This window comes from Bos taurus, chromosome 4, assembly GCF_002263795.3.
Source record: "Bos taurus isolate L1 Dominette 01449 registration number 42190680 breed Hereford chromosome 4, ARS-UCD2.0, whole genome shotgun sequence".
Taxonomy (NCBI): Eukaryota; Metazoa; Chordata; class Mammalia; order Artiodactyla; family Bovidae; genus Bos; species Bos taurus.
Genome location: NC_037331.1, coordinates 103,723,074 through 103,743,286, shown reverse-complemented (window position 1 = coordinate 103,743,286; position 20,213 = coordinate 103,723,074). Strand labels below are relative to the sequence as shown.

General features: G+C 44.4%; 1 protein-coding gene across 14 annotated transcripts in view; it reads left to right on the top strand.

The window, feature by feature from the left end:
- Window positions 1-15,922, top strand: part of SLC37A3 (solute carrier family 37 member 3) — a 69,422-nt gene extending 53,500 nt beyond the window's left edge. For 4 of the 14 annotated variants that reach the window (XM_024990553.2, XM_010804539.4, XM_010804536.4 and 1 more), the window contains 2 exons: window positions 273-338; window positions 1,924-2,271. In XM_024990553.2, the coding sequence (XP_024846321.1) occupies window positions 273-338; window positions 1,924-2,082 (225 nt within the window). In that variant the 3' untranslated portion in view covers window positions 2,083-2,271. 14 annotated transcript variants of the gene reach the window in all.
- The last annotated feature ends 4,291 nt before the right edge of the window (window positions 15,923-20,213 follow it).

Below are 20,213 nucleotides of genomic sequence, written 5' to 3'. Positions count from 1 at the left end.
TCTTAATAGCAAAGTGAAAAAAATATAGACCTCTTGGACTTAGGCCTTCCATTCTATTTTTTATTTGGATTCTGCCAGCTTACCAAACGAAGGCTGTCAGTAAAGCTTTACTAGGAGCACGTATATGCAGGAGCTCTGCAAACCGCAAAACGTTACACACACCCTGACTCCCTTCTCATTTTCTAGAAGAGCCACGTTTCATCTACTTTTTAGCCACTTAATTTTATTAATTTATAAAGGATTATATTGTGATTTCTTTTTTTCCCTTTTAGTATTTGGTGTCTTTGATCCAGGACAACCTGGGATGGATGTGGGTTTTCTACTTTTTCATTCTTATGGTATGTATGTGCCCCCTCTTTTTTTTTATAAACTAGTAGTTTTTTCCTTAAGATTTGCGTATTTGTTACTTATCTCTGGCTGTGCTGGGCCTTCTCTGCTGCGTGGGCTCTCTAGTTGAGGTGGGCAGGAGCTCCTTGTTGCGGTGTGTGGGCATCTCGTTGCAGTGGCTTCTTTTGTTGCAGAGCACACGCTCAGTAGGTCTGGTGCCCAGCCTTTTTGCTCCGCATCATGTGGAATCCCACATCAGGGATCAAACCTGTGTCCCCTGTACTGGCAGGTGAATTCTTAACCACTAGTCCACCAGGGAAGCTTTTCGCTAGTAGTTTTCAAGTTAAATGAGTTCAAAACATTTACTTAAATCACTTTTTTGTTTGTTTGTTTGTTGTTTTAACACTCAAAGTAGTCTTTTTTTTGTTGTTGAATAATTGGCTTAAAATAAATGGCATGTATTTGAGATATAAAATTCAGGAAGATTTAACATATGTCCATACACATCTGTGAAAACAGTATCCGGATCAGGGCAGGAGGTGTCCGTCACTCCCAAAAGTTTCCTCACAGCCCCTCTGTCATGCCTGTGCCCCACCTCTCTCCACCAGGCAACTGCTGGTCCACTTTTCTATTGCTGTAGACTACTTTGCATTTTCTTGAGTTTCATATACATGGAATTACACACTCCATATTTTTGTCAGCTTCTTCCAGTCAGCATAATTATTTTGCAATTCATCCATGTTGTCGCAGGTGTCAGTAGTTCATTTCTTCTTACAGTTAGGTTAAATCACTTCTTAAACCAGCAACATTGCTGACTGCTTTTAAAGATTCTTTTGTGAAAAGTAGCATCTTACTATTCTAAAAGACACATTCATTTTTCAAGGAAGGAAAGGGCTGTTAGGTTTGCCCTTGACCTGAGTCTAATGAGTATTGTCATTCATGATTCCAGAAAAAATGGTGAGAGACTTACATCCCCAACTGTTAATCAGGGTACTCTTCCAGGGTACTCTTTGTCACTAAGTATAATTTGGGAATTCTGAAGGAAATGTGTATGCCAAACCACGTAGGGTTAAAAAAGAAGCATTGCTATAATTAACACTGTGGCGTTTGAGTTCTAAAATGAACCTTGAGTCTCTTGAGAAAATATCTGTTGCACCTTAGATATTCTTGGCTGGAACTCTGTATTTTCTGGGAAGCAGCCAAAACAAAATAAGGCCTTGTGCTTTTAAAACATTGCTGTCTGTTGAAAAAGCACGTGATGTGTTCTCACCACGTTATTGAGACACAGTGCTCGAGACTGGTCCACTGGAGAGTCTGGTGACAGCTTCGTGCACCAGAGGGTGTATTTAGTATCCTTTCCCTCAGTTGAGAGCATCCTAATTGGAGGCAGCCTCCATTGCCCAAGTCCAGACATTGTCCTCCAGCCTGTCCAAGGGGCCCTGGAGACAGCTCAGCACCTGCAGTCCCCTGGAGCGAGCGGCCTTAAGGCTTACGTTCTTTGCCATCACAAAGGATGCTTCCGTCAGCTTCATTGCTTCTGGCTCCTAAAGGCTGGGCCCTGTAACTCTGTGTTCCTCTTCTGATATCCGCCCTAAGCAGAGGGAGCTACTTCCTGATGTACCTGCTGGTCTAATCATACCAGAAATTGTCATGGAAAATGGAATCTGTTCGAAGAAACGCTGTTTGAAATCTGAGCTCCAGTATCAATTCTCTGCTCTACTTATAGCAAATTATTTCATTTGGTTCTTTTTTTGAAGAGACTGTAATGTTACATTTTTTATTATAGTAACTGTAATTTTCAAAATCATTTTCTGTTTCAATAAAGATTAAGAATTATCTTTGTAGGAAGTCAAAAAGAATGTAGTCCAAATTCATTATTATGTTCAAACGATGAAGCACTAACAGAATTAAATTATCACTGTACATTTAATGCCCTTTTTCTCTTCACAGACAAGTTGCACAGTTCTGTTTATTTCACCATTAATAGTGAGGGAAACATGCTCTCTTATGCAAAGACGACAAACTCGAGTGTTGAATGAGTGACTGGTACCCACAAAAGAACATCAGGACTCTTATTCTCTTAATTCACCCTGTTTTGGGTTTGTCTTAAGAACTCCAGTATAACCTCAGATTGTCAGGCCTCTTTCAGCAGTGTGAGCCCCCGGAGATGCTGACCAGAGTGAAGGCTGGGTTGTTTTTTCTACACTACAGGAATTAATGATTTTTATTTATCGCTGCTGTTCCATGAATGTACTGAATGGCCTGTGAATCTGCCAGCAACTCTGTTGGCCTGTGGAGGTTCATCCCTTTAACCGTAAATGCTCTATTGAACTTGGACCCTTGTCCTCCATCCTGGAAAGCTGAGTGACCACGCGACAGTCGTGCCTGGTTTGTAGCGACGACACGCTCCACGAATAGAAAGGATCGCCGCATTTTGCTTTGGTCATGAGTTTACAGAGAGCAGCTCATCTCTGAAGCATCACATCCTGGTACAGCGCTCCAGCGGGGCCCAGTGTAAGCCTGTCTTGGACAGAGAATCCCTTAGTTAAACTCTTAAGTGGGAAAAGTCACACTGCGTGCTGAGTGGCTCAGTTACTTTGTGTCTGCTCTGAAGTCGATCAGCTCCGGAAGCAGAAATATCTTCCAGTGATTGTCAGCTGTTCTCCTCCATCTTCGTTCAGAATTACCTTCAACTCCTGGAAGTCTTTTGGCTTCCTGTCAAGGACCATGAGGTACCTCAGTTGTGAACATTCCAGGATGTAATTTATAACCGAAGTACTCAACCCCAGGCTTGTTCTCTGGGAACTTTTTAGGATCCACTAGGAAGCCAGTCGGCTTAGCCCTATTTTCAGAGGCTCGGTCTCTGTCATAACCGGGTTCCTTGTGTTACCTCAGCAGAAGACTAGAATTAGAGAAAAAGGAAAGACCATTTGGCCTTCTATGCATTAAGTACGTGACATTGAATCACAGTGGATTACTAGGGCCTGAGATGTATCTAGGTATCTATTCTTTAGATGTTTGTAGAATATACATCTTCAAGGCTGTGAATTCTATACTAATTATCAATATTTTAAGGTCATCCTGTATATATATTTTAAATTATGAAAGTGAGCAGGTGAAACGTGCAATTTTGAGGGCTGCCTAATTTACATGGAGTTAGGGGAAAATTTTCAGCCTCTTGCTTTGTACTCTCAAATGTGTGTTTATGAACTTGTTAATGTTATTTAATCAAGCAGACTTCCAATCAGTTAACTGCTCATTACTGACAGAAAGGGAAACTTTTGAAACACAGAAAAGGAAAATAAACTGACTTTTATAATAAATATCTGTCTGGTTATTTTCTTTATACTCCGACCTCCGCGTTATGACTCACGCCTGGAGAGTCCCTGCTCCTGAGTGTCCCCGGCTGACCAGCCACTGACCCCGCCGGGCTGCCGGATTGCACAGGCCTGTGTCTGCTGCCTTCTGAGAAAGCCTCCCCTCCTCCTTTGTGCAGGACTGTGCTGAGTTTGGATGAGTGGCCTAGTTGTAGTTTAAGAAGCATCTGTGGATGAAGCCCATTTTGGTTATTTAGCCTCTTGGTGACCTTTGGCTGAGAGAATTTCCTTTCCCCTGCCATGTAATCAGTGTGGTCACACCTTCGTATCCTGACACCAACCATTGTTTTCTTGCCCCAGTTTAAACTTAGCTGGACGAGTATTCCTCTGACCTTTCTGTAGCCCCCAAGCTGTACCTGCAATGAAATTATAAATAAAATAACGCCTTAGCATTGAATGAATTATATCTTGCACTACGGGTGGATTGCCTGTTGTTCTGGTACTGGCAGTCTACGTGCAGATTAGCTTTAAAGAACCCATAAGAATCGACCTCACGTTCTTATGGTTTTCCCTTGAAGAAAAGGCTGTCATGAAGGCTAGTTTGGAAAAGCATTCTCTGAGGCCTCGATCTCTGATAGAGTGCTCTGGCCTGCCTTTTCTGGTCACGTGGTGTTTTCTTTTCTCCTGTGCGTACTAAGTCGCTTCAGTTGTGTCCAACTTTTTTGTGACCCCATGGACTGTAGCCCACCAGGTTCCTCTATCCATGAGATTCTCCAAGCAAGAATACCAGAGTGGGTTGCCATTCCTCCTCCAGGAGATCTTCCCGACCCAAGGATCGAACACACGTCTCTTACATCACCTGCATTGGCAGGCAGGTTTTTTTGCCACTAGGGCCACCTGGAAAGCCCTTTCTCCTTCCTTGTCGTTTCAAAGGGAGAAGGCCCCTCTCCACTCTGGCTTATTCTAATCTTTGCCGCTTCCTGGAGAATGGTCCCCACAGTCAACACTCACACACAAGTGTCCTGAGGGCCCGCCCCTTTGTGTGTTGTGATGTTCAGCGAGACAGAGGGTACAAGTTGTTCTTGTCCACTCCTTCCTTCTCCTTTTCAACCTTCGACGTCCTCCCATCTCCCACATAGGTAGCTGACACAGCCCTTTCTTATCCTGACTAGTTCTTCTGACTTATGTCCTATTTTCCTTTTCAAGACCAAGTCCTTTGAGTTAACAGATGGTATCTGCTGCCTTCCTGGCTGTTGTACTTCCTCCTCAGCTAAGGAACTAACTGTATTTCCATTCATCCAAGACAGTCCTGGTTTATGTCTCATGCTCTGACATAATTATCATGTCATAATTACAGCACCTCTCTCTGCTCTCCCAAGTATTCTAATTTGGATATCTTACCCTTAACCTCTGACCTTTTTTTCTGTATCACTACAGAAACAGTGCAATGGAATGTCATAGAACTTAGCGATCTTTTTTTTCTCATTCCTTTCTTAATCCTCCTCTTAAACTTGATGCTGGTAACCCCTTCATCTTCTCCAGGACTTTTTTTCCTTTGGCTTTTATGGCATTTCAGTGTATTGAATCTCCTTACCTCCTGTTTTTTTTTTTACTGGGTTCTCTTCTCTGCTCATCCTCTGCTAGTTTCTATAAGAGGGGTCACCAGCTTTCCCAGAGAGCTGTTCTTAGAACCTAACAATAGCTCTGTTAAGTCCTAAAGAGAGGTACTGCACCTGTTTACATAATACTATCTGGTGTTTAGTTAAGAGCAAGTCTCAAGGGAAGTGAGCTCAACTTATGTAGCCTCAGGCCCCATCCTGTCCCCACCCAGACCACACTGCCAATTGCCTTCATGAATGGTTTTCAAATTTTCCTAAGTCAGAAGCCATTTTGAGAATCCAAAACCCATGTATCCCCTCCCCAGATCAAAATGCACTTATAAACAAACATTCAAGATTTGTTACAAGGGGGCTTCCCTGGTGGCTCCTGCCAGTGCAGGAGACTCAAGTTCGATCCCTCATCCAGGAAGATCCCACGTGCTGTGGAGTGACTAAGCCCATGCACCACAACTATTGAGCCTGTGCTCTAGAGCTGCGACTACAGAGCCCTGTGAGCCCTGGAGCCTGTGCTTTACAACTGGAGAAAAGCCCTCGCAGTGACAAAGACCCAGCACAGCCAAAAATGATAAAATTATTAAAGAGGAGAAAACAAGATTTATTACAGGGTGTTCGTGGACCAAAACTTGAAGCCAATCCTTGGGCCACAAAGTTAGAAACCTTGGTTGAGAGAATCGGATGTACCTGTTTGCCTAGGTTTCCCACAGCCTAGCTTCTGTCTGTTTCTTCACTGACTCTCCCACTGTCCCTCTACACGAACTTGCTACAGAATCAGACTGGTCGTCTTAACTGTTGTTTAGTTGCTAAGTTGTATCTGGCTCTTTTGCGACCCCACGGACTGGAGCCTGCCAGGCTCCTCTGTCCATTGGATTTCCCAGGCAAGAATACTGGAGTGGGTTGCCATTTCCTTCTCCAGGGGATCTTCCCAACCCAGGGATGGAAACCATTCTTTACTGCTCAGCTAACCAGGGAAGCCCAGTCATCTATTACTTGGCTACAAATGGCAGTATTTATGTCTTTTTTTTTTTTTTTTTTGTAAGGATGTACCAGTTTTTTGGTTTTGTTTTTAGATGAAAAAAAGCTTAACTGTGATAGACTACATGTAACATAAAATGTATGCTCTTAACCATTTTAAGTGTACAGGTCAGTAGTTAAGTACTGATACTCTCACACTGTAGTGCTTACCGTCTTGTGTTGACTCACACTTTCTGTCCGTTTTACCTCTTTTTAACTCTCTGCTTTCTGAGTCTTACTTTTCCTTCAAGTCTTGGCCAAGCATCATGTGGTCCAAGAACAGCTCCCCAGCCAGCCTTACGAGCATCCACTGTCTCGCCTTTTTTTGGTAGTGAGCGTAAGATTACTTATTTGGTGCTTAGCTGCTTACCTATTTTTATATCTGACTCTCCAAGGAGATTATTGGTTGTTTTCTCCAGTGCCTAGTTCCTCGCATGGTTGGTGCTGAGTAAATGTTGATCATGTTGGAAAAGGTGGAAGGAAAAAGAGAGTGGAAAGGGAGTCTCGTGGGTGTGTCTTCCTGACCCCGAACCTTGCCCTTCCTCTTGCTTTGACTAGGACACTGCTTCCTGCAGTGAATGGCCAGGTTACTTAAATTGAAGTATAGTTGATTTACAGTGTTGTACTAGTTTCAGATGTACAGCAAAATGATTCAGTTTATATGTATATATATATATATATATATATTTGTGTGTGTGTATCCTTTTTCAGATTTTTTTCCTTTATAGGTTGTTATAAAATATTGAGTAGACTTCCCTGTGCTATCCAGAGTATCTGTTTTATATATAGTTCTGTGTATGTGTTAATCTCCATGGAGCTTTTCCTGTTTACCCCTTCTAATGCTCTTTGCTTCCTTTGAACTTCTTGAGCCATTACAGGTAGACTATGAAGTCTGCCCGGGCTGAGTAGTTTTACTGCCTTATTTTATTCTCTGGTTGTTTCTGGTTAAGTTGTCATTTCCTCAGTTACATTGTGAACATGAAGGAATCAAGTCCATGTCCAAGGTTGCAGCAGCCATTTAATCAAGACAGCTGGTGTACCTTCCCACGTGGCCTCTGTACAGGTTCAGGCTCATCTTCCTTGTGTGTGTGTGTGTGTGTGTGTGTGTGTGCGCGCGCGCGCGCACGTGGGCGCGCTTAGTCACTCAGTCATGTCTGCCTCTGTGACCCTGTGGACTGTAGCCTGCCAGACTCCTTTGTCCCTGGGATTCTCTAGGCAAGAATACTGGAGTGGGTAGCTGTTCCCTTCTCCAGGGGATCTTCCCAACACAGGGATTGAAACCTGGTCTGCACTGCAGGCAGATTCTTTACTGTCTGAGCCACCAGGGAAGCCCCATCTTCCTTTTCCTTTTCTATAAATGCCCCGATCATTTCCCATGACCAAGTTTTTTTCAGCATATATCCAGAATAAATCAGATTCTGTATGAAATTTATATGTGTGAACACAGATAATACAAATTAATTAAATTGTTATATATGTGTTATAGATAATTCTAGGTGACTGTATATGTATATATATATAAAACTATGTGTTACTTTTAACTGCACACACACATATAACTATATACAAATGTATGTGTACATCAATATATATGTATATATATATAAAACTATGTGTTACTTTTAACTGCACACACACACATAACTATATACAAATGTATGTGTACGTCAAGACTAATATTTGAAAGGGCATTCTGTGCTTAAGCCCCAGGGGTGTGGTCTTCCCGCCATCACCAGAACAATGCTTCATGTGTGTGCACCTCCTTTATTTGTTTATTTTAAACTTCTCATCTCCCTGGCCTCATTTTCTTCCTCCCTCCTTCCCTCCTTGCTTTCCTTCCTTCACACGACTTTTACAGGTGCCCTCCTGTCCATCTCTGTGTCTTACCTGCTGTGATGTAGGAGGGCCCGTGATGGGTCTGGTCCTTAGGTTGGAGAGCTAAGGCTCTGAGAAGCTCATAGGTTTGCCCGGGGACACACATCTAGTATCTGACAGCAGGACTGACTCAGAACCCAGGTCTTCTGACATGAGTGTTGGTTTCTGTGATGCCACACATCCTCTTCTCATTTGACTTGAATCTTGTCCTAGGCTTCCTTCCAAGGTATATGCTGTGCAAAAGCTCACAGCGTATACCTTCCAAGGTATATGCTGTGCAAAAGCCAGCCCTACAGGTGAAAGGCCGGCCAGATGCTGCGAAGCTTTGTCTTAAGACTGCTTTCTGCCTCGCTCCTGCTGCTGGGCTGAGTGCCCCTCGGCGCTCCAGGTTTGCCTTTTTAAAAAGCATCTCTTCCCTCTTTCCTGGTCCTTCCGCCTGAGGCTCGGGACTATCTCCTACCCAACAGACTCTGGTCTTCCCTCCTCTCGGCCCTGGAGTTGGTGGAGGTGATGCTGTCACGAGCCCACCTGCGCCAGCTCTACCCCTTACTCTTGACCACGGTCACTACTCTTACCCTTCTTGTTCTTTATTCATGACCAAGTTGCATAGCTTGTGGGATCTTAGTTCCCCAACCAGGGATTAAACTGGGTCCTGGCGATGAAAACTCTTGAGGCCTAACCATTGGCCCACCAGGGAGTTCCCTTACTCATCTTTCTTTTTTTAGGATTATCTATTTGTGGCTGTGCTGGGTCTTTGTTACTGTGTGGGATTTTCTCTGGGCGCAGCAGCGGGGTCTACTCTTTAGCTGTAGTACATGGGCTTCTCATTGCGGTGGCTTCTCTCGTTGCAGAGCATGGGCTCTGAAGCACAGGCTCAGTAGTTGTGCTGCATGGGCTTAGTTGCTCTGCACCACGTGGGATCTTCCTGGACCAGGGATCTAGCCTGCGTCTCCTGCACTGGCAGGCCAATTCTTTACCACTGACCCACCAGGGAAGCACCCCCGCCCCCCACCCCACCCTTCTTTCTAATGAATGTTTAACTCAGTTTGAATTACGGTCTTGCATCTAAAGTGGCATGAGTCAGCTTTTTCTCATCTGCCACTGCCCTCCGATTAAAGAAATAGCTTATTTTTCCTTTTTGTCCTTTCAGAAATTAGATAACAAGTAACAAAATCATTTGCAACCATTTTAAATCCCCTTGAATCCCAAGGAAGTTGTCATAACTTCATCATCAGTGAAATACTCGTAAAAATGCCATCCCTTTGGATGAAAATGTTCTTGTGGATTGTAATAGGATAACTGGGTTTAGGTAAAGCCTTTTATCTGAGCACTTCTAAGGCCTTCAGCTTGTTTAATAGTTATCACCACACCCCGAAGAGTGACATCAGGATATGATTGTACGTGTGTATGTGCACATTTGCTTATTTACTTAGCATTTTGTTTGTTTTCCGAGGCTCACCATAGAGAGTTTCAGGAACCTAACTATTGCTGTGGATTTCATTAAAAAAATAATACCTAAGGAGTAGCATACATAACTTGCCTTTGTTGCACGGGATGAAGATGTTAATGAGGTTACAAAAGGCAGAGAGACTGCTCTGGAGCCAGGAGGGTGGGGCTGGGGGAGGAAGGAGCAGTGACTGAAGTAGGGGCTGCAGGCAGACTCCCCAAATGCCCTCAGGTGTGAGAGAGGTTTCGTCCTCGTTTGCATTACTAGGTCGGTTCTCCTAAAGATGATGATTCTGTGAACAAGGTCTTGGAGAGAAGACAATTTATTAGAACTTTGAAAATTCAAGCCTGTGCCTTGTCTGAGGGAAAGCCAAAGCTCCCGCTCTTGGTCTCTGCAGTCACTTTCAGGCTGTTGAAACAGCGTCTGGATGAAGGGGTGGGTTACTTAAGAGAAGAGCCTTTTAGAGAAAAGCCTAGCAAGATTTTTTTTTTTAGCCGTCTTAGTTCCCTGACCAGGGATCGAACCCATCCGCCTGCAGTGGAAGCGCAGAGTCTTAACCACTGGACCACCAGGAAAGCCCCAAAAAACATTAGCAGAGTGGCCCCAGAGATGACCAGTGCCGGCCCCCTTCCCACATGTGTCTGCTGCTTGGCTTTGGCACAGCACCTCACTTCATGCTGCAGGATCTAACTAATGAGGCGATTAATGAAAATCAGCATTTGTATTTTCCTCTTTCTACCCCCCAACCCCCCAAAGAAACTGTTCTTTGCTCTGGGGCTCCTTTCCTCGTTTCAGTTGCTCACACCTCTGGCCTCAGCAGGGGGAGACAAAGTTCCAAAGACCCTGCCCACTGCACTTGTCAGAGTGGCACGGGGGCTTCATTTCATTATTACTTTACATCCATTGACTTTGAAACCCTCCTGGCTAGTCATTCCCTCAGAAGTTCTCAGTCCACCCACCCGCCCCCATCCCCGCCCCACCAGCCTCTTATCACCACTGGCGACACAGCCTGCCTGTTCCATTGAAAGATCAGGACTGTCTAGAGGTTCTCTGCTTGGGCAGGTCTCTCTTCTGCACAGGAACGGAGGCCTTGACGTCACTCTAAATTCCACTCCTTTTGATTACCTGCTCTCCATCTTCCGCCACCCCCTAGTTTGTCAGTTCTCTGGGCCTCCGGTGAGATTCTCACCCTTGCTTTCCACATCAGTTCTCTGAGTGGATGCTCTACCCATGCGCCCCCCAGCCAGGCCCTCCCACATGAGGCTATTCGTTGTGGGAGTGCTCTCGTTAGAAAATGAGTTCTACTGAGCGAAAATCTTAACAGTTTCTTCCAGTGGTCCTAAATCTCCCTTCCAAAACAACAGTGAAATTAAATTCAAGCCATGAAGTTAAAAGACACTTCCTCTTTGGAAGAAAAGCTATGACCAACCTAGACATATTAAAAAGCAGAGATATTACTTTGCTGACAAGGGTCCGTCTAGTCAAAACTATGGTTTTTCCAGTAGTCATATATGGATGTGAGAGTTGGACTATAAAGAAAGCTGAACGCTGAAGAATTGATGCTTTTGAACTGTGGTGTTGGAGAAGACTCTTGAGAGAGTCCCTTGGACTGCAAGGAGATCCAACCAGTCCATCCTAAAGGAAATCAGTCCTAAATATTCACTGGAAGGACTGATGCTGAAGCTGAAACTCCAATACTTTGGCCACCTCATGTGAAGAGCTGACTCATTGGAAAAGACCCTGATGCTGGGAAAGATTGAAGGCAGGAGGAGAAGGGGACGACAGAGGATGAGATGGTTGGATGACATCACCGACTTGATGGACATGAGTTTGAGCAAGCTCTGGGAGTTGGTGATGGACAGGGAAGCCTGGCGCGCTACAGTCCATGGGGTCGCAAGAGTCGGACACGACTGAGTGACTGAACTGAAAGCAAGACAGGTCTATATTTTCCCTTGATATATTGAAGACAACTTCCACCTTTCCCTTTCAGCCTTTTATGCTTCTAATCTTAAATCTTTTTTGAAGCTATTCTCCCTGCCGTTGCTTCCTGATCAAAGCTGACCATCTTCATTCTCTACTTTTGATGTTGTAACTACCTTCTTATTCTTTGAATTTGGTTTCTCTCCATTTTGATTTCCCCCTTTTCTTCCTAATCCTCAATCCTAAGAGAACTCTCCAGACAAAATTGTTTCATCTTCTGTGTTCCAGACACTTGTTCATACTCTATTTTTAGTTTTGTCATCACCTGTCTGCAAAACTCTAGCAAGTCAGGTGTACCTTCTCACCATTTTGAAAAATCCTCTCCTACAGTGCAAGGTACACGGGAGGCAGGACTTAAATGTTTAATTTTCTCTGTGCCTGTTCCGGTACTTCTTTTACACGGTTCACTTTTTCATATTTTCCTAAAACCTCCCGACGACTACCAGATTTTTCTCACTAGCCCCTGTTTATTACTCATTTTCCAATCTTAAACTGCCTGGTGATCACCCCGACGTCCTGCCAGCAGCCCAAAGTAAGAGAGTTCATTTTCTCACCCCAGTCCTGGCAAAGCTACTTCCCACATACTCTCCTACTGGTCTTGCTTAATAAGTCGCTTGAAACATTTCTGGGTAAGCTTAGGTGTCAAGGCACATTTTGATCCTTATTCATTAATGGGCTCTCTCATTAAGTGACTGAGAATTTCCACTGAGCCCTAATTCTCACATTTCCTGAGTTGACTTGAACTAGCAGTGGCAACACCATCAGCCCCAGGCTCACAGCTTAAGGATACTTGCTGCTGCATCTTTTCCTCGCTCCTCGTCCACGGTCTCCAGGTGTTACTGATTCTTTCCCCCTTGCTTTTCTTTTTTTAACATTTTTATTGGGATGTGTAGTTGATTTACAATGTTGTTTGTGTTTCTGCTGTACAGCAAAGGGAATCGGTTATATAACTGGCTTGCTTTTCGAACTCATCTTGTTGATTTCTAAGTCAATTTCCTCTACCTGAATTATTCTCAAGGGCCTTATTTCTAGTGTCCCCCCTTCTAGTCTTCCCTTTCCCAGTCTGCCCCATGCACAACTCTTAGAATAATCCTTCTAAACAGTATTTTTGTGTTGTTTTTCTCCTGTTCAGCTATCCAAAGGGGACTCTCTTTGTTTCCTGGGTTAATGTTGATATCTTACATGATCCTCATCTCTAACTAGAAAATCTGAGACATCAGAGATTTGAGGGTAAGTAGCAGTGATACCTCTCTTCTGCTGATTTTTTTTCCTCACCACACCATGTGGCTTGTGGGATCTAGTTCCCTGAGCAGGGTCAAACCTGCACCCACTGCATTGAAAGGGCAGAGTCTTAACCATTGGGCCACTAAGGAAGTCCATATATATTAAAAAAATAACAACTTTATTGAGATATAATTTGCATATATCTAACTCACCCTTCAAAATATATAGTCGTTTAGAAACTACACTTCTATAAAAATTAATTAAAAAATTGAACAGTGGTTTTAGGGATAGTCACAAGTCTATCTAATTTTAGAACATTTTCATCAATCCCCAAAGAAACCTCATACTTCTTAGCAGTCATTCTAAGTTCTGTTCTCTGCTTTCCCCAGTTCATGACAACTTATGATTTACGTTCTGTCTCTGTGGTGGATGCTCAGTCGCTAAGTTGTGTCCTACTCTTTGCGACCCCATGGACTGTAACACGCCAGGCTCCTCTGTCCGTTGGTTTTTCCACGCAAGAATACTGGAGTGAGTTGCCATTTCCTTCTCCAGGCGAGCTTCCCAACCCAGAGATGGAACCTGTGTCTTCTGCACTGCAGGCGGATACTTTACCACTGAGGCACTGGGAAGCCTCTGTACCTGCTGCTGTTGCTCAATTGCTCAGTCATGTCTGACTCTTTGCGACCCCATGGACAACAGCACCCTAGGCTTCCCTGTCCTTCACCATCTCCTGGAGTTTGCTCAAACTCATGTCCACTGAGTCAGAGATACCATCTGTACCTGTGGATCTGCCTACTGTAGACATTTCATATAAATGGAATACATGGTCTTTTGTGATTAGCTCCTTTCACTTAAGCATAATGTTTCTGAGGCTGCATTTTCTTAGATCCTGGATTTGTCTATTTGGTGTCCATTCATCAGAAGACCAACTATCTTAATTGTATTTTATTTTCTGTATGATGCTCTGGCATTTGTGGCCTCGGGGCAGAGACAGCCCCCCTCCCAGGACTAGCCAGCTCTTAGCCTTGGCACAGGGCTTGCCCTGCAGTCCACTTTTCATATGCAAATAGTCTGGTCCTGAGCCCGAACACCAAACCAGCCACACCCTTTATCAGACTCTTACACACCAAGCCAGTCTCTCCCCCTCCCTAGTCAACTGAAAGCCAGGTGCCAAACAGCTAGGAGACAGCCATTCCCAAAGCCTGCCAGAATTATAGAGACTAGATAGTCCTAACCTGCTTATCCTGTCGTGTCTTGCCTTGCCTCCAGGAAACACAGTAAAGGCTCTGGCTGAGGTGTTCCCCAGCCCCTTCCGTCTCCTGGTCTAGCTCCTTCCTTGTGTGCTTCCTTCCTTGTGTGGCCTTCCTTGGGTGGCCCTGTGGGTGCGGTGTGCCCGTCTTTCAGGAACAGTGAGTAACAGAAATCTTTCAATGGCTTTGACCTCTTCTTGTCATGACTCAATCACCTCCCTAAATTAAAACCCCACAGGACTTGAATGAAAATGTAGTTTGTTTTCAGGCTACAGAGTTTGGTGTAGTTTGTTTTCAGGCTACAGAGTTCGGTGTATCAATTTGATCTTATTTTTGAGACTGAAAGCTTCTATACTCTTAGATCGGAGAAGGCAATGGCACCCCACTCCAGTATTCTTGCCTGGAAAATCCCATGGACTGAGGAGCCTGGTAGGCCGCAGTCCATGGGGTCGCTAAAGTCGCTAAGAGTCGGACACGACTGAGCGACTTCACTTTCACTTTTCACTTTCATGCATTGGAGAAGGAAATGGCAACCCTCTCCGGTGTTCTTGCCTGGAGAATCCCAGGGACGGGGGAGCCTCGTGGGCTGCCGTCTATGGGGTCACACAGAGTCGGACACAACTGAAGCGACTTAGCAGCATACTCTTAGATACCTTTTGTCTACTTACTAGTGAACTGAGAAAAGTGATTATTATCAGTATATATTTCTTCTCATATCTTTTATAATTTTTCATTTATAAATGTTCATACCATATTAACGAATACATTTGTATATATTTTTTTTCATTATATAATTGGACTATAAATTGCACCCTTGAGTATTGCTAAGGGTTTTGTTTTGGTTCAATGCTTTTTGTCTCTGAATTGAACCATGTCTGATATTCTCTTTGTTTGGATTTGCCTAATGTAACTGTCCTAAAGTAATATAATTTCTGTTTTCAACCTTTCTGAATCACTTTGAGAAGTGAGTGTTGCCCATGCTTTGGAACCGTGGTGCTGGAGAAGACTCTTGAGAGTCCCTTGGACTGCAAGGAGATAAACTAGCCAATCCTCAAGGAAATCAACCCTGAGTATTCATTGGAAGGACTGGTGCTGAAGCTGAAGCTCCAATACTTTGGCCACCTGATGTGAAGAACTGGTGCATTGGAAAAGACCCTGATGCTGGGAAAGACTGAGGGCAAGAGGAGAAGGAGGCAATAGAGAATGAGATGGTTGGATGGCATCACCAACTCAGTGGAGAAGAGTTTGAGCAAATTCAGGGAAATAGTGATGGACAGGGAAACCTGGTGTGCTGCAGTTCGTGGAGCTGCAGAGTTGGACACGACTTAGCAACTGAATGACAGCAACAGCATACGGTAAATATTACTCAGCCTAAAAAGGAATGAGTTTGCATCAGTTCTAGTGAGGTGGATACCCAGAGCCTGTTATACAGAGTGAACTAAGTCAGAAAGAGGAAAACAAACATCATATGTTAACGTATATATATATATATATGGAATCTAGAAAAATGGTGCTGATAAGTCTATTTGTAGAGCAGCAACAGAAACGCAGACATGGAGAACAGACTTGTGGCCATGGTGCTCAGGGGAAGGAGGGAATGGGATGAACTGAGAGGGCAGCATTGAAAACATACACTACCATATGTAAAGATAGCCAGTGGGAATTTGCTGTATGAAGTGGAAAGCTCAGCCCGCTGCTCTGTGACAACCTAGAGGAGTGGGATAGGGTGGAAGGTGGGAGGGAGGTTCGAGAGGAAGGGGATGTATGCGTGCCGATGGCTGATTCATGTTGATGTCTGGCAGAAACCAACAACATTGTAAAGCAATTATCCTCCAATTAAAAATAAATTTAAAAAATGGTGATTTAATCTAATCCTCTCGAATGTTTGGCTTATTTATATTTACTGACATAATTTGTGCTTTTATTCTGCAGCTACATTATTTATATTTGAAAATATGTGCTACCAAAGCAAGCACTGTTTTTTGTCTTTTTTTTACAATTATGGTTGTGGCATACGGTCTTAGTTGCCCCATGGCATGTGACTCTTCCTGGACCAGGGATTGACCTGTGTCCCCTGCATTGACAGGCAGATTCCTAACCACTGGGAAGTCCAGCAAACACTATTATACATTAACATCTGTTTTTTCTTTCACCTAATCTAAATAAACAAATATCCCACAGGTACACCTGAGACAAAGGCTCATTTCTGTTGTGGTATGTATAATATCAGTACTTCGTTTCTTTTTATGACTGAATTATATGCATTTACCACGTGTTTATTCACTCATCAGTTAACGGACATTTGGGTTAGTCTCACTTTTTGGCTACTGTGAGTAATGCTGATAGGGGCATTTGTGTACAAGTTTTTGTGTGGCTATATGTTTACAGGTCCCTTGAATATATACCTGGGTGTGGGATTGCTGGCTCATATCCTAACTATATTTAACATAAAGAATTACCGAACTGTTTTCTAAAGTGGCTGTACCATTTTACAGCCCCACCAGCGATCTGTGAAGATCCCAGTTTCTCCATCTTCTCACCGTCACCTGTGATTGTCTGTCTTTGTAACTTTTAGTCATGGACTGCAAGGGAGCTGAAAAATCGAGAAATTAATCCCAGTGCTGTGCACTTACAGAGCTGTAGGTATCAATCTGATTTTTCCTCGTATTAATAGAATTTAGAACTTAAAATTACATACTTCTTGGGCACTTTTAATCAAAATAAACAGCCAGGTAATTTACCTGGGAAATTCCACAAGGTGTGCCCTCTCCTCCCCGGCCCCTCCCTGGGATGGATTCTCAGCAAGGTTGCTTTCGCTGGGCTTGGACGGAGCTGGCTCTTGGTCCTTTTCTCCTATGGGTGATTTCCAGGAATTGAGAAGGGGACACAGGAAGAATAGAAAGTGTTAGATAGTTTCTGTCTTGGGCTATATAAAAAAAAATGAAGATACTCAGTTCCTAAAGCGCTCATCTCCTGGCAGCCAGACAGGGAAGGAGAGAACAAGAGCATCCGTGTCCTTGGCGGTGCTCAGAATAGCAGTCAGGCTCTCAGTGATTCATCACGCGCGGCCCTGCCCACCCGTGATCCGAGCGGCTGAGTGCTGCGTGAGTCAGGCCTCCCGCAGCTTCCTCCCTGGGCTTTCTGGGTCAGGTGCAGAGGGGAGGCCCGTGACCCAAGAGGCGGAGCCAGCCAGGAGAGGGTGCCTTTTCTGTCTGTTCCTTCCTGAAGGGGTTTCTGCTCCAGGCTGCACCAAGCCCTGGGCTTCCCAGGTGGCGCTAGTGGTAAAGAACCTGCCTGCCAAGGCTGGAGACGTAAGAGGCATGGGTTCGATCCCTGGGTCAGGAAGATCCCCTGGAGAAAGGCATGGCAGCCCACTCTAGTATTCTTGCCTGGAGAATCCCATGGACAGAGGAGGTTGAACGGGCTACAGTCCATGGAGTTGCAGAGTCAAACACAAATGAAGTGACTTAGTGTGCATGCACTGCACCAAGCTCTAGGGAAATTTGGAGGAGAAGAAGAATCCTGCTATTTGGAAGGAAGAGTACATTTATGGGCCTTTCCAAAATCGAGGCCACTTCGCCCCACTGAGCTGGACAGTGCTGCCATGTGGATCCCTACAAGAGCCCTCATCCGTGATGTCCTGCCCTCTCCCACCGGATGGGCGTTCTGCTCTCTTGCTTTCCGTATCCTTGTGTCTTCGTTCTTTTCTCTCTCCCCTTGCTCAGCAAGGATTATACGTTTTTATGAAATCACAGCTATCGGATTTTTTCATTCTCAGGCCACATCTCTTGGCTGGTGCTCCCTATCCTAGTCCTAGCAGAGAGAATAGCCCAGGGTTCTCAACACCAACCTGCCCTGTCAGATCCGGGCTCCCCTTTGACCCACAGTAGAATCACTGGTTGAAAAACCATCCTGATACCCACCATAAGATGCTTAAAAACGTGCTGAGTCTTATCACTGGACCACCAGGTGTCCTAAATGGAAAGGAAACACAAAAGGGAGGGAGTATATGTATATTTGGGCTTCCCTGGTGGCTCAGTGGTAAAGAATCTGCCTGCCAATCCAGGAGACACAGGTTTGATCCCTGGGTTGGGAAGATCCCCTGGAGGAGAAAATGGCAACCCACTCCAGTATTCTTGTCTGGAGAATTCCATGGGCAGAGGACCCTGGTGTGTGTGTGTGTGTGTGTGTGTATATATATATATATGTATATATGGCTGATTCATTTTGCTGCACAATAGAAACTAACACAACATTGTAAAGCAACTATACTTCAATAAAAATAATTTAAAAATTAAAAAAAAAAACACAGCATCCTTCTTCATCTGGTCGACCTGAGACAGGCCCCGAGTCTCAGAACCTCCTTCAGCTGAACTCCGATTCTCTCCCCAGTGCATGGCTTTTGCTGTGCGTCCCACTTCACTTTTGTAGCAAGTCATTTTCCTCCTTGCCACTTTTCCAGTGCTCATTTTCTTGGATCCACTCAAGTTAAAACAAGTGTTCCTGTTTCTCCTTCACGGTGGGAGTGCATCGCTTCCATCTCTGCATGTGTCTGTCATCAGACACATTCCAAGACACCTTTTAGAAATCTAGGCACAGCTAGGCTTGGTGGCTTGCCTAAGATGACATAGCACTGTCTGGCAAGAATGATAACTTACTCTTTTTAAAAAAATTTTTATTTTTTTAATTGAAGGATAATTGCTTTACAGAGTTGTGTTGGTTTCTGCCAGACATCAACAGGAATCAGTCATGGGTATACATATGTCCATTCTCTCTTGACCCTCCCTCCCATCTCCCTTCGCATCCCACCCCACTAGGTTGTTACAGAGCCCCAGTTTGAGCTCCCTGAGTCATACAACAAATTCTTTTAAAGGTTTTCCGTGTTCCATTCCTTGTGGCTGCTCGGCACACACGCTCTGAAGAGAACATGGCTTTAGTAACAAAACATCCACGAGCTTTTATTTCCCAAAAGAGCTGGACGAGATGAAGCACTGGGGAAGAGGAGATTATACCTTCTGTGAGCATAGGAAACAGGAGGAGGCTGGGTGTGAATTACACATCACTTTTGTGGGGTCAACACTTGGAATGAATATGATCGGGTCTCTGGATCACAGCTAATTCTAAGCCCCAGCCAATGACCCATTTATTTCAAACACGTTACACAATATTTTAAAGCACAAGAGATAGTTATCTAAAATTCATTTCAATGAGGTAACATGGGGCACTTAAATGTGAAGTGGTTTGAAGTAGCTTTCGTTTTTATCATCAGAGCAATGCCATGAAATGGGTAGAACAGAGATTTAGGCCCATCGTAAAGTGAGGACGCTGAAGCACCATGAATGAATGAATAAATGAATGAGGTCATTCTGCATTTGTTCCAAAGGGCACAGGCTGGGTTAGCACAGCTGGGACTAGACCCCTGCTGTATGTTTGATTTCTATCACACTGCTTTCTTTTCAGGAAGCCTCTTTCACATAGAGATGAGACAAACCACCCTCCTCCCCTTGCAGCCATCAGCTTCTAGCTATTATCCATCCAAGCAGCCACCTCCTGTCCCTACTCGCCCCTTCCTTTGCATACCATGGCCACTAGTCAGGCCCAGCCCTTTCTTATCTCTCACCAGACTGTTTAGGGGCCCCACTCTCCTCTTTTCAATGTATCTTATACATGGATGCCTGGCTAATCAGTCTCAGGGACAGCTTTGAGAACTTCATTCTGCTGCTCAGAATTAAATGGAAAATTCTTGATTTGGTATTCATGGCATCCTGGTGTGGGTCCCCCTCTGCCTCTCCAGCTCCCTCTCTACTTGGAGTCTTCTCCAGCCAAACTGGAGTCGATACTAAAATATGCCATCTGCTGTTCTTCCTCTAAACCTTGACTCCAGCTGCTACTTTTGGAGCAGCCCCACCTGTTTACCCATCTTGCAAAGCTCAGCTGCAGTCCAATCACCTTCATGAATCCTTTAGAGATCCCACAACCAGGTGTGATCTCGCCTGTGAATTTCCTGAAGCACATTTTTAGAACTTCCTGAGAGCATTGCTGTATTACTACAATTAGGTCTAGTTCTAGCCTTTAATCTCCTTAAGGATGAGGAATTGTTTTTCAGTTGCTCAGTTGTGTCCAACTCTTTGCGACCCCATGGACTGCAGCATGCCAGGCTTCC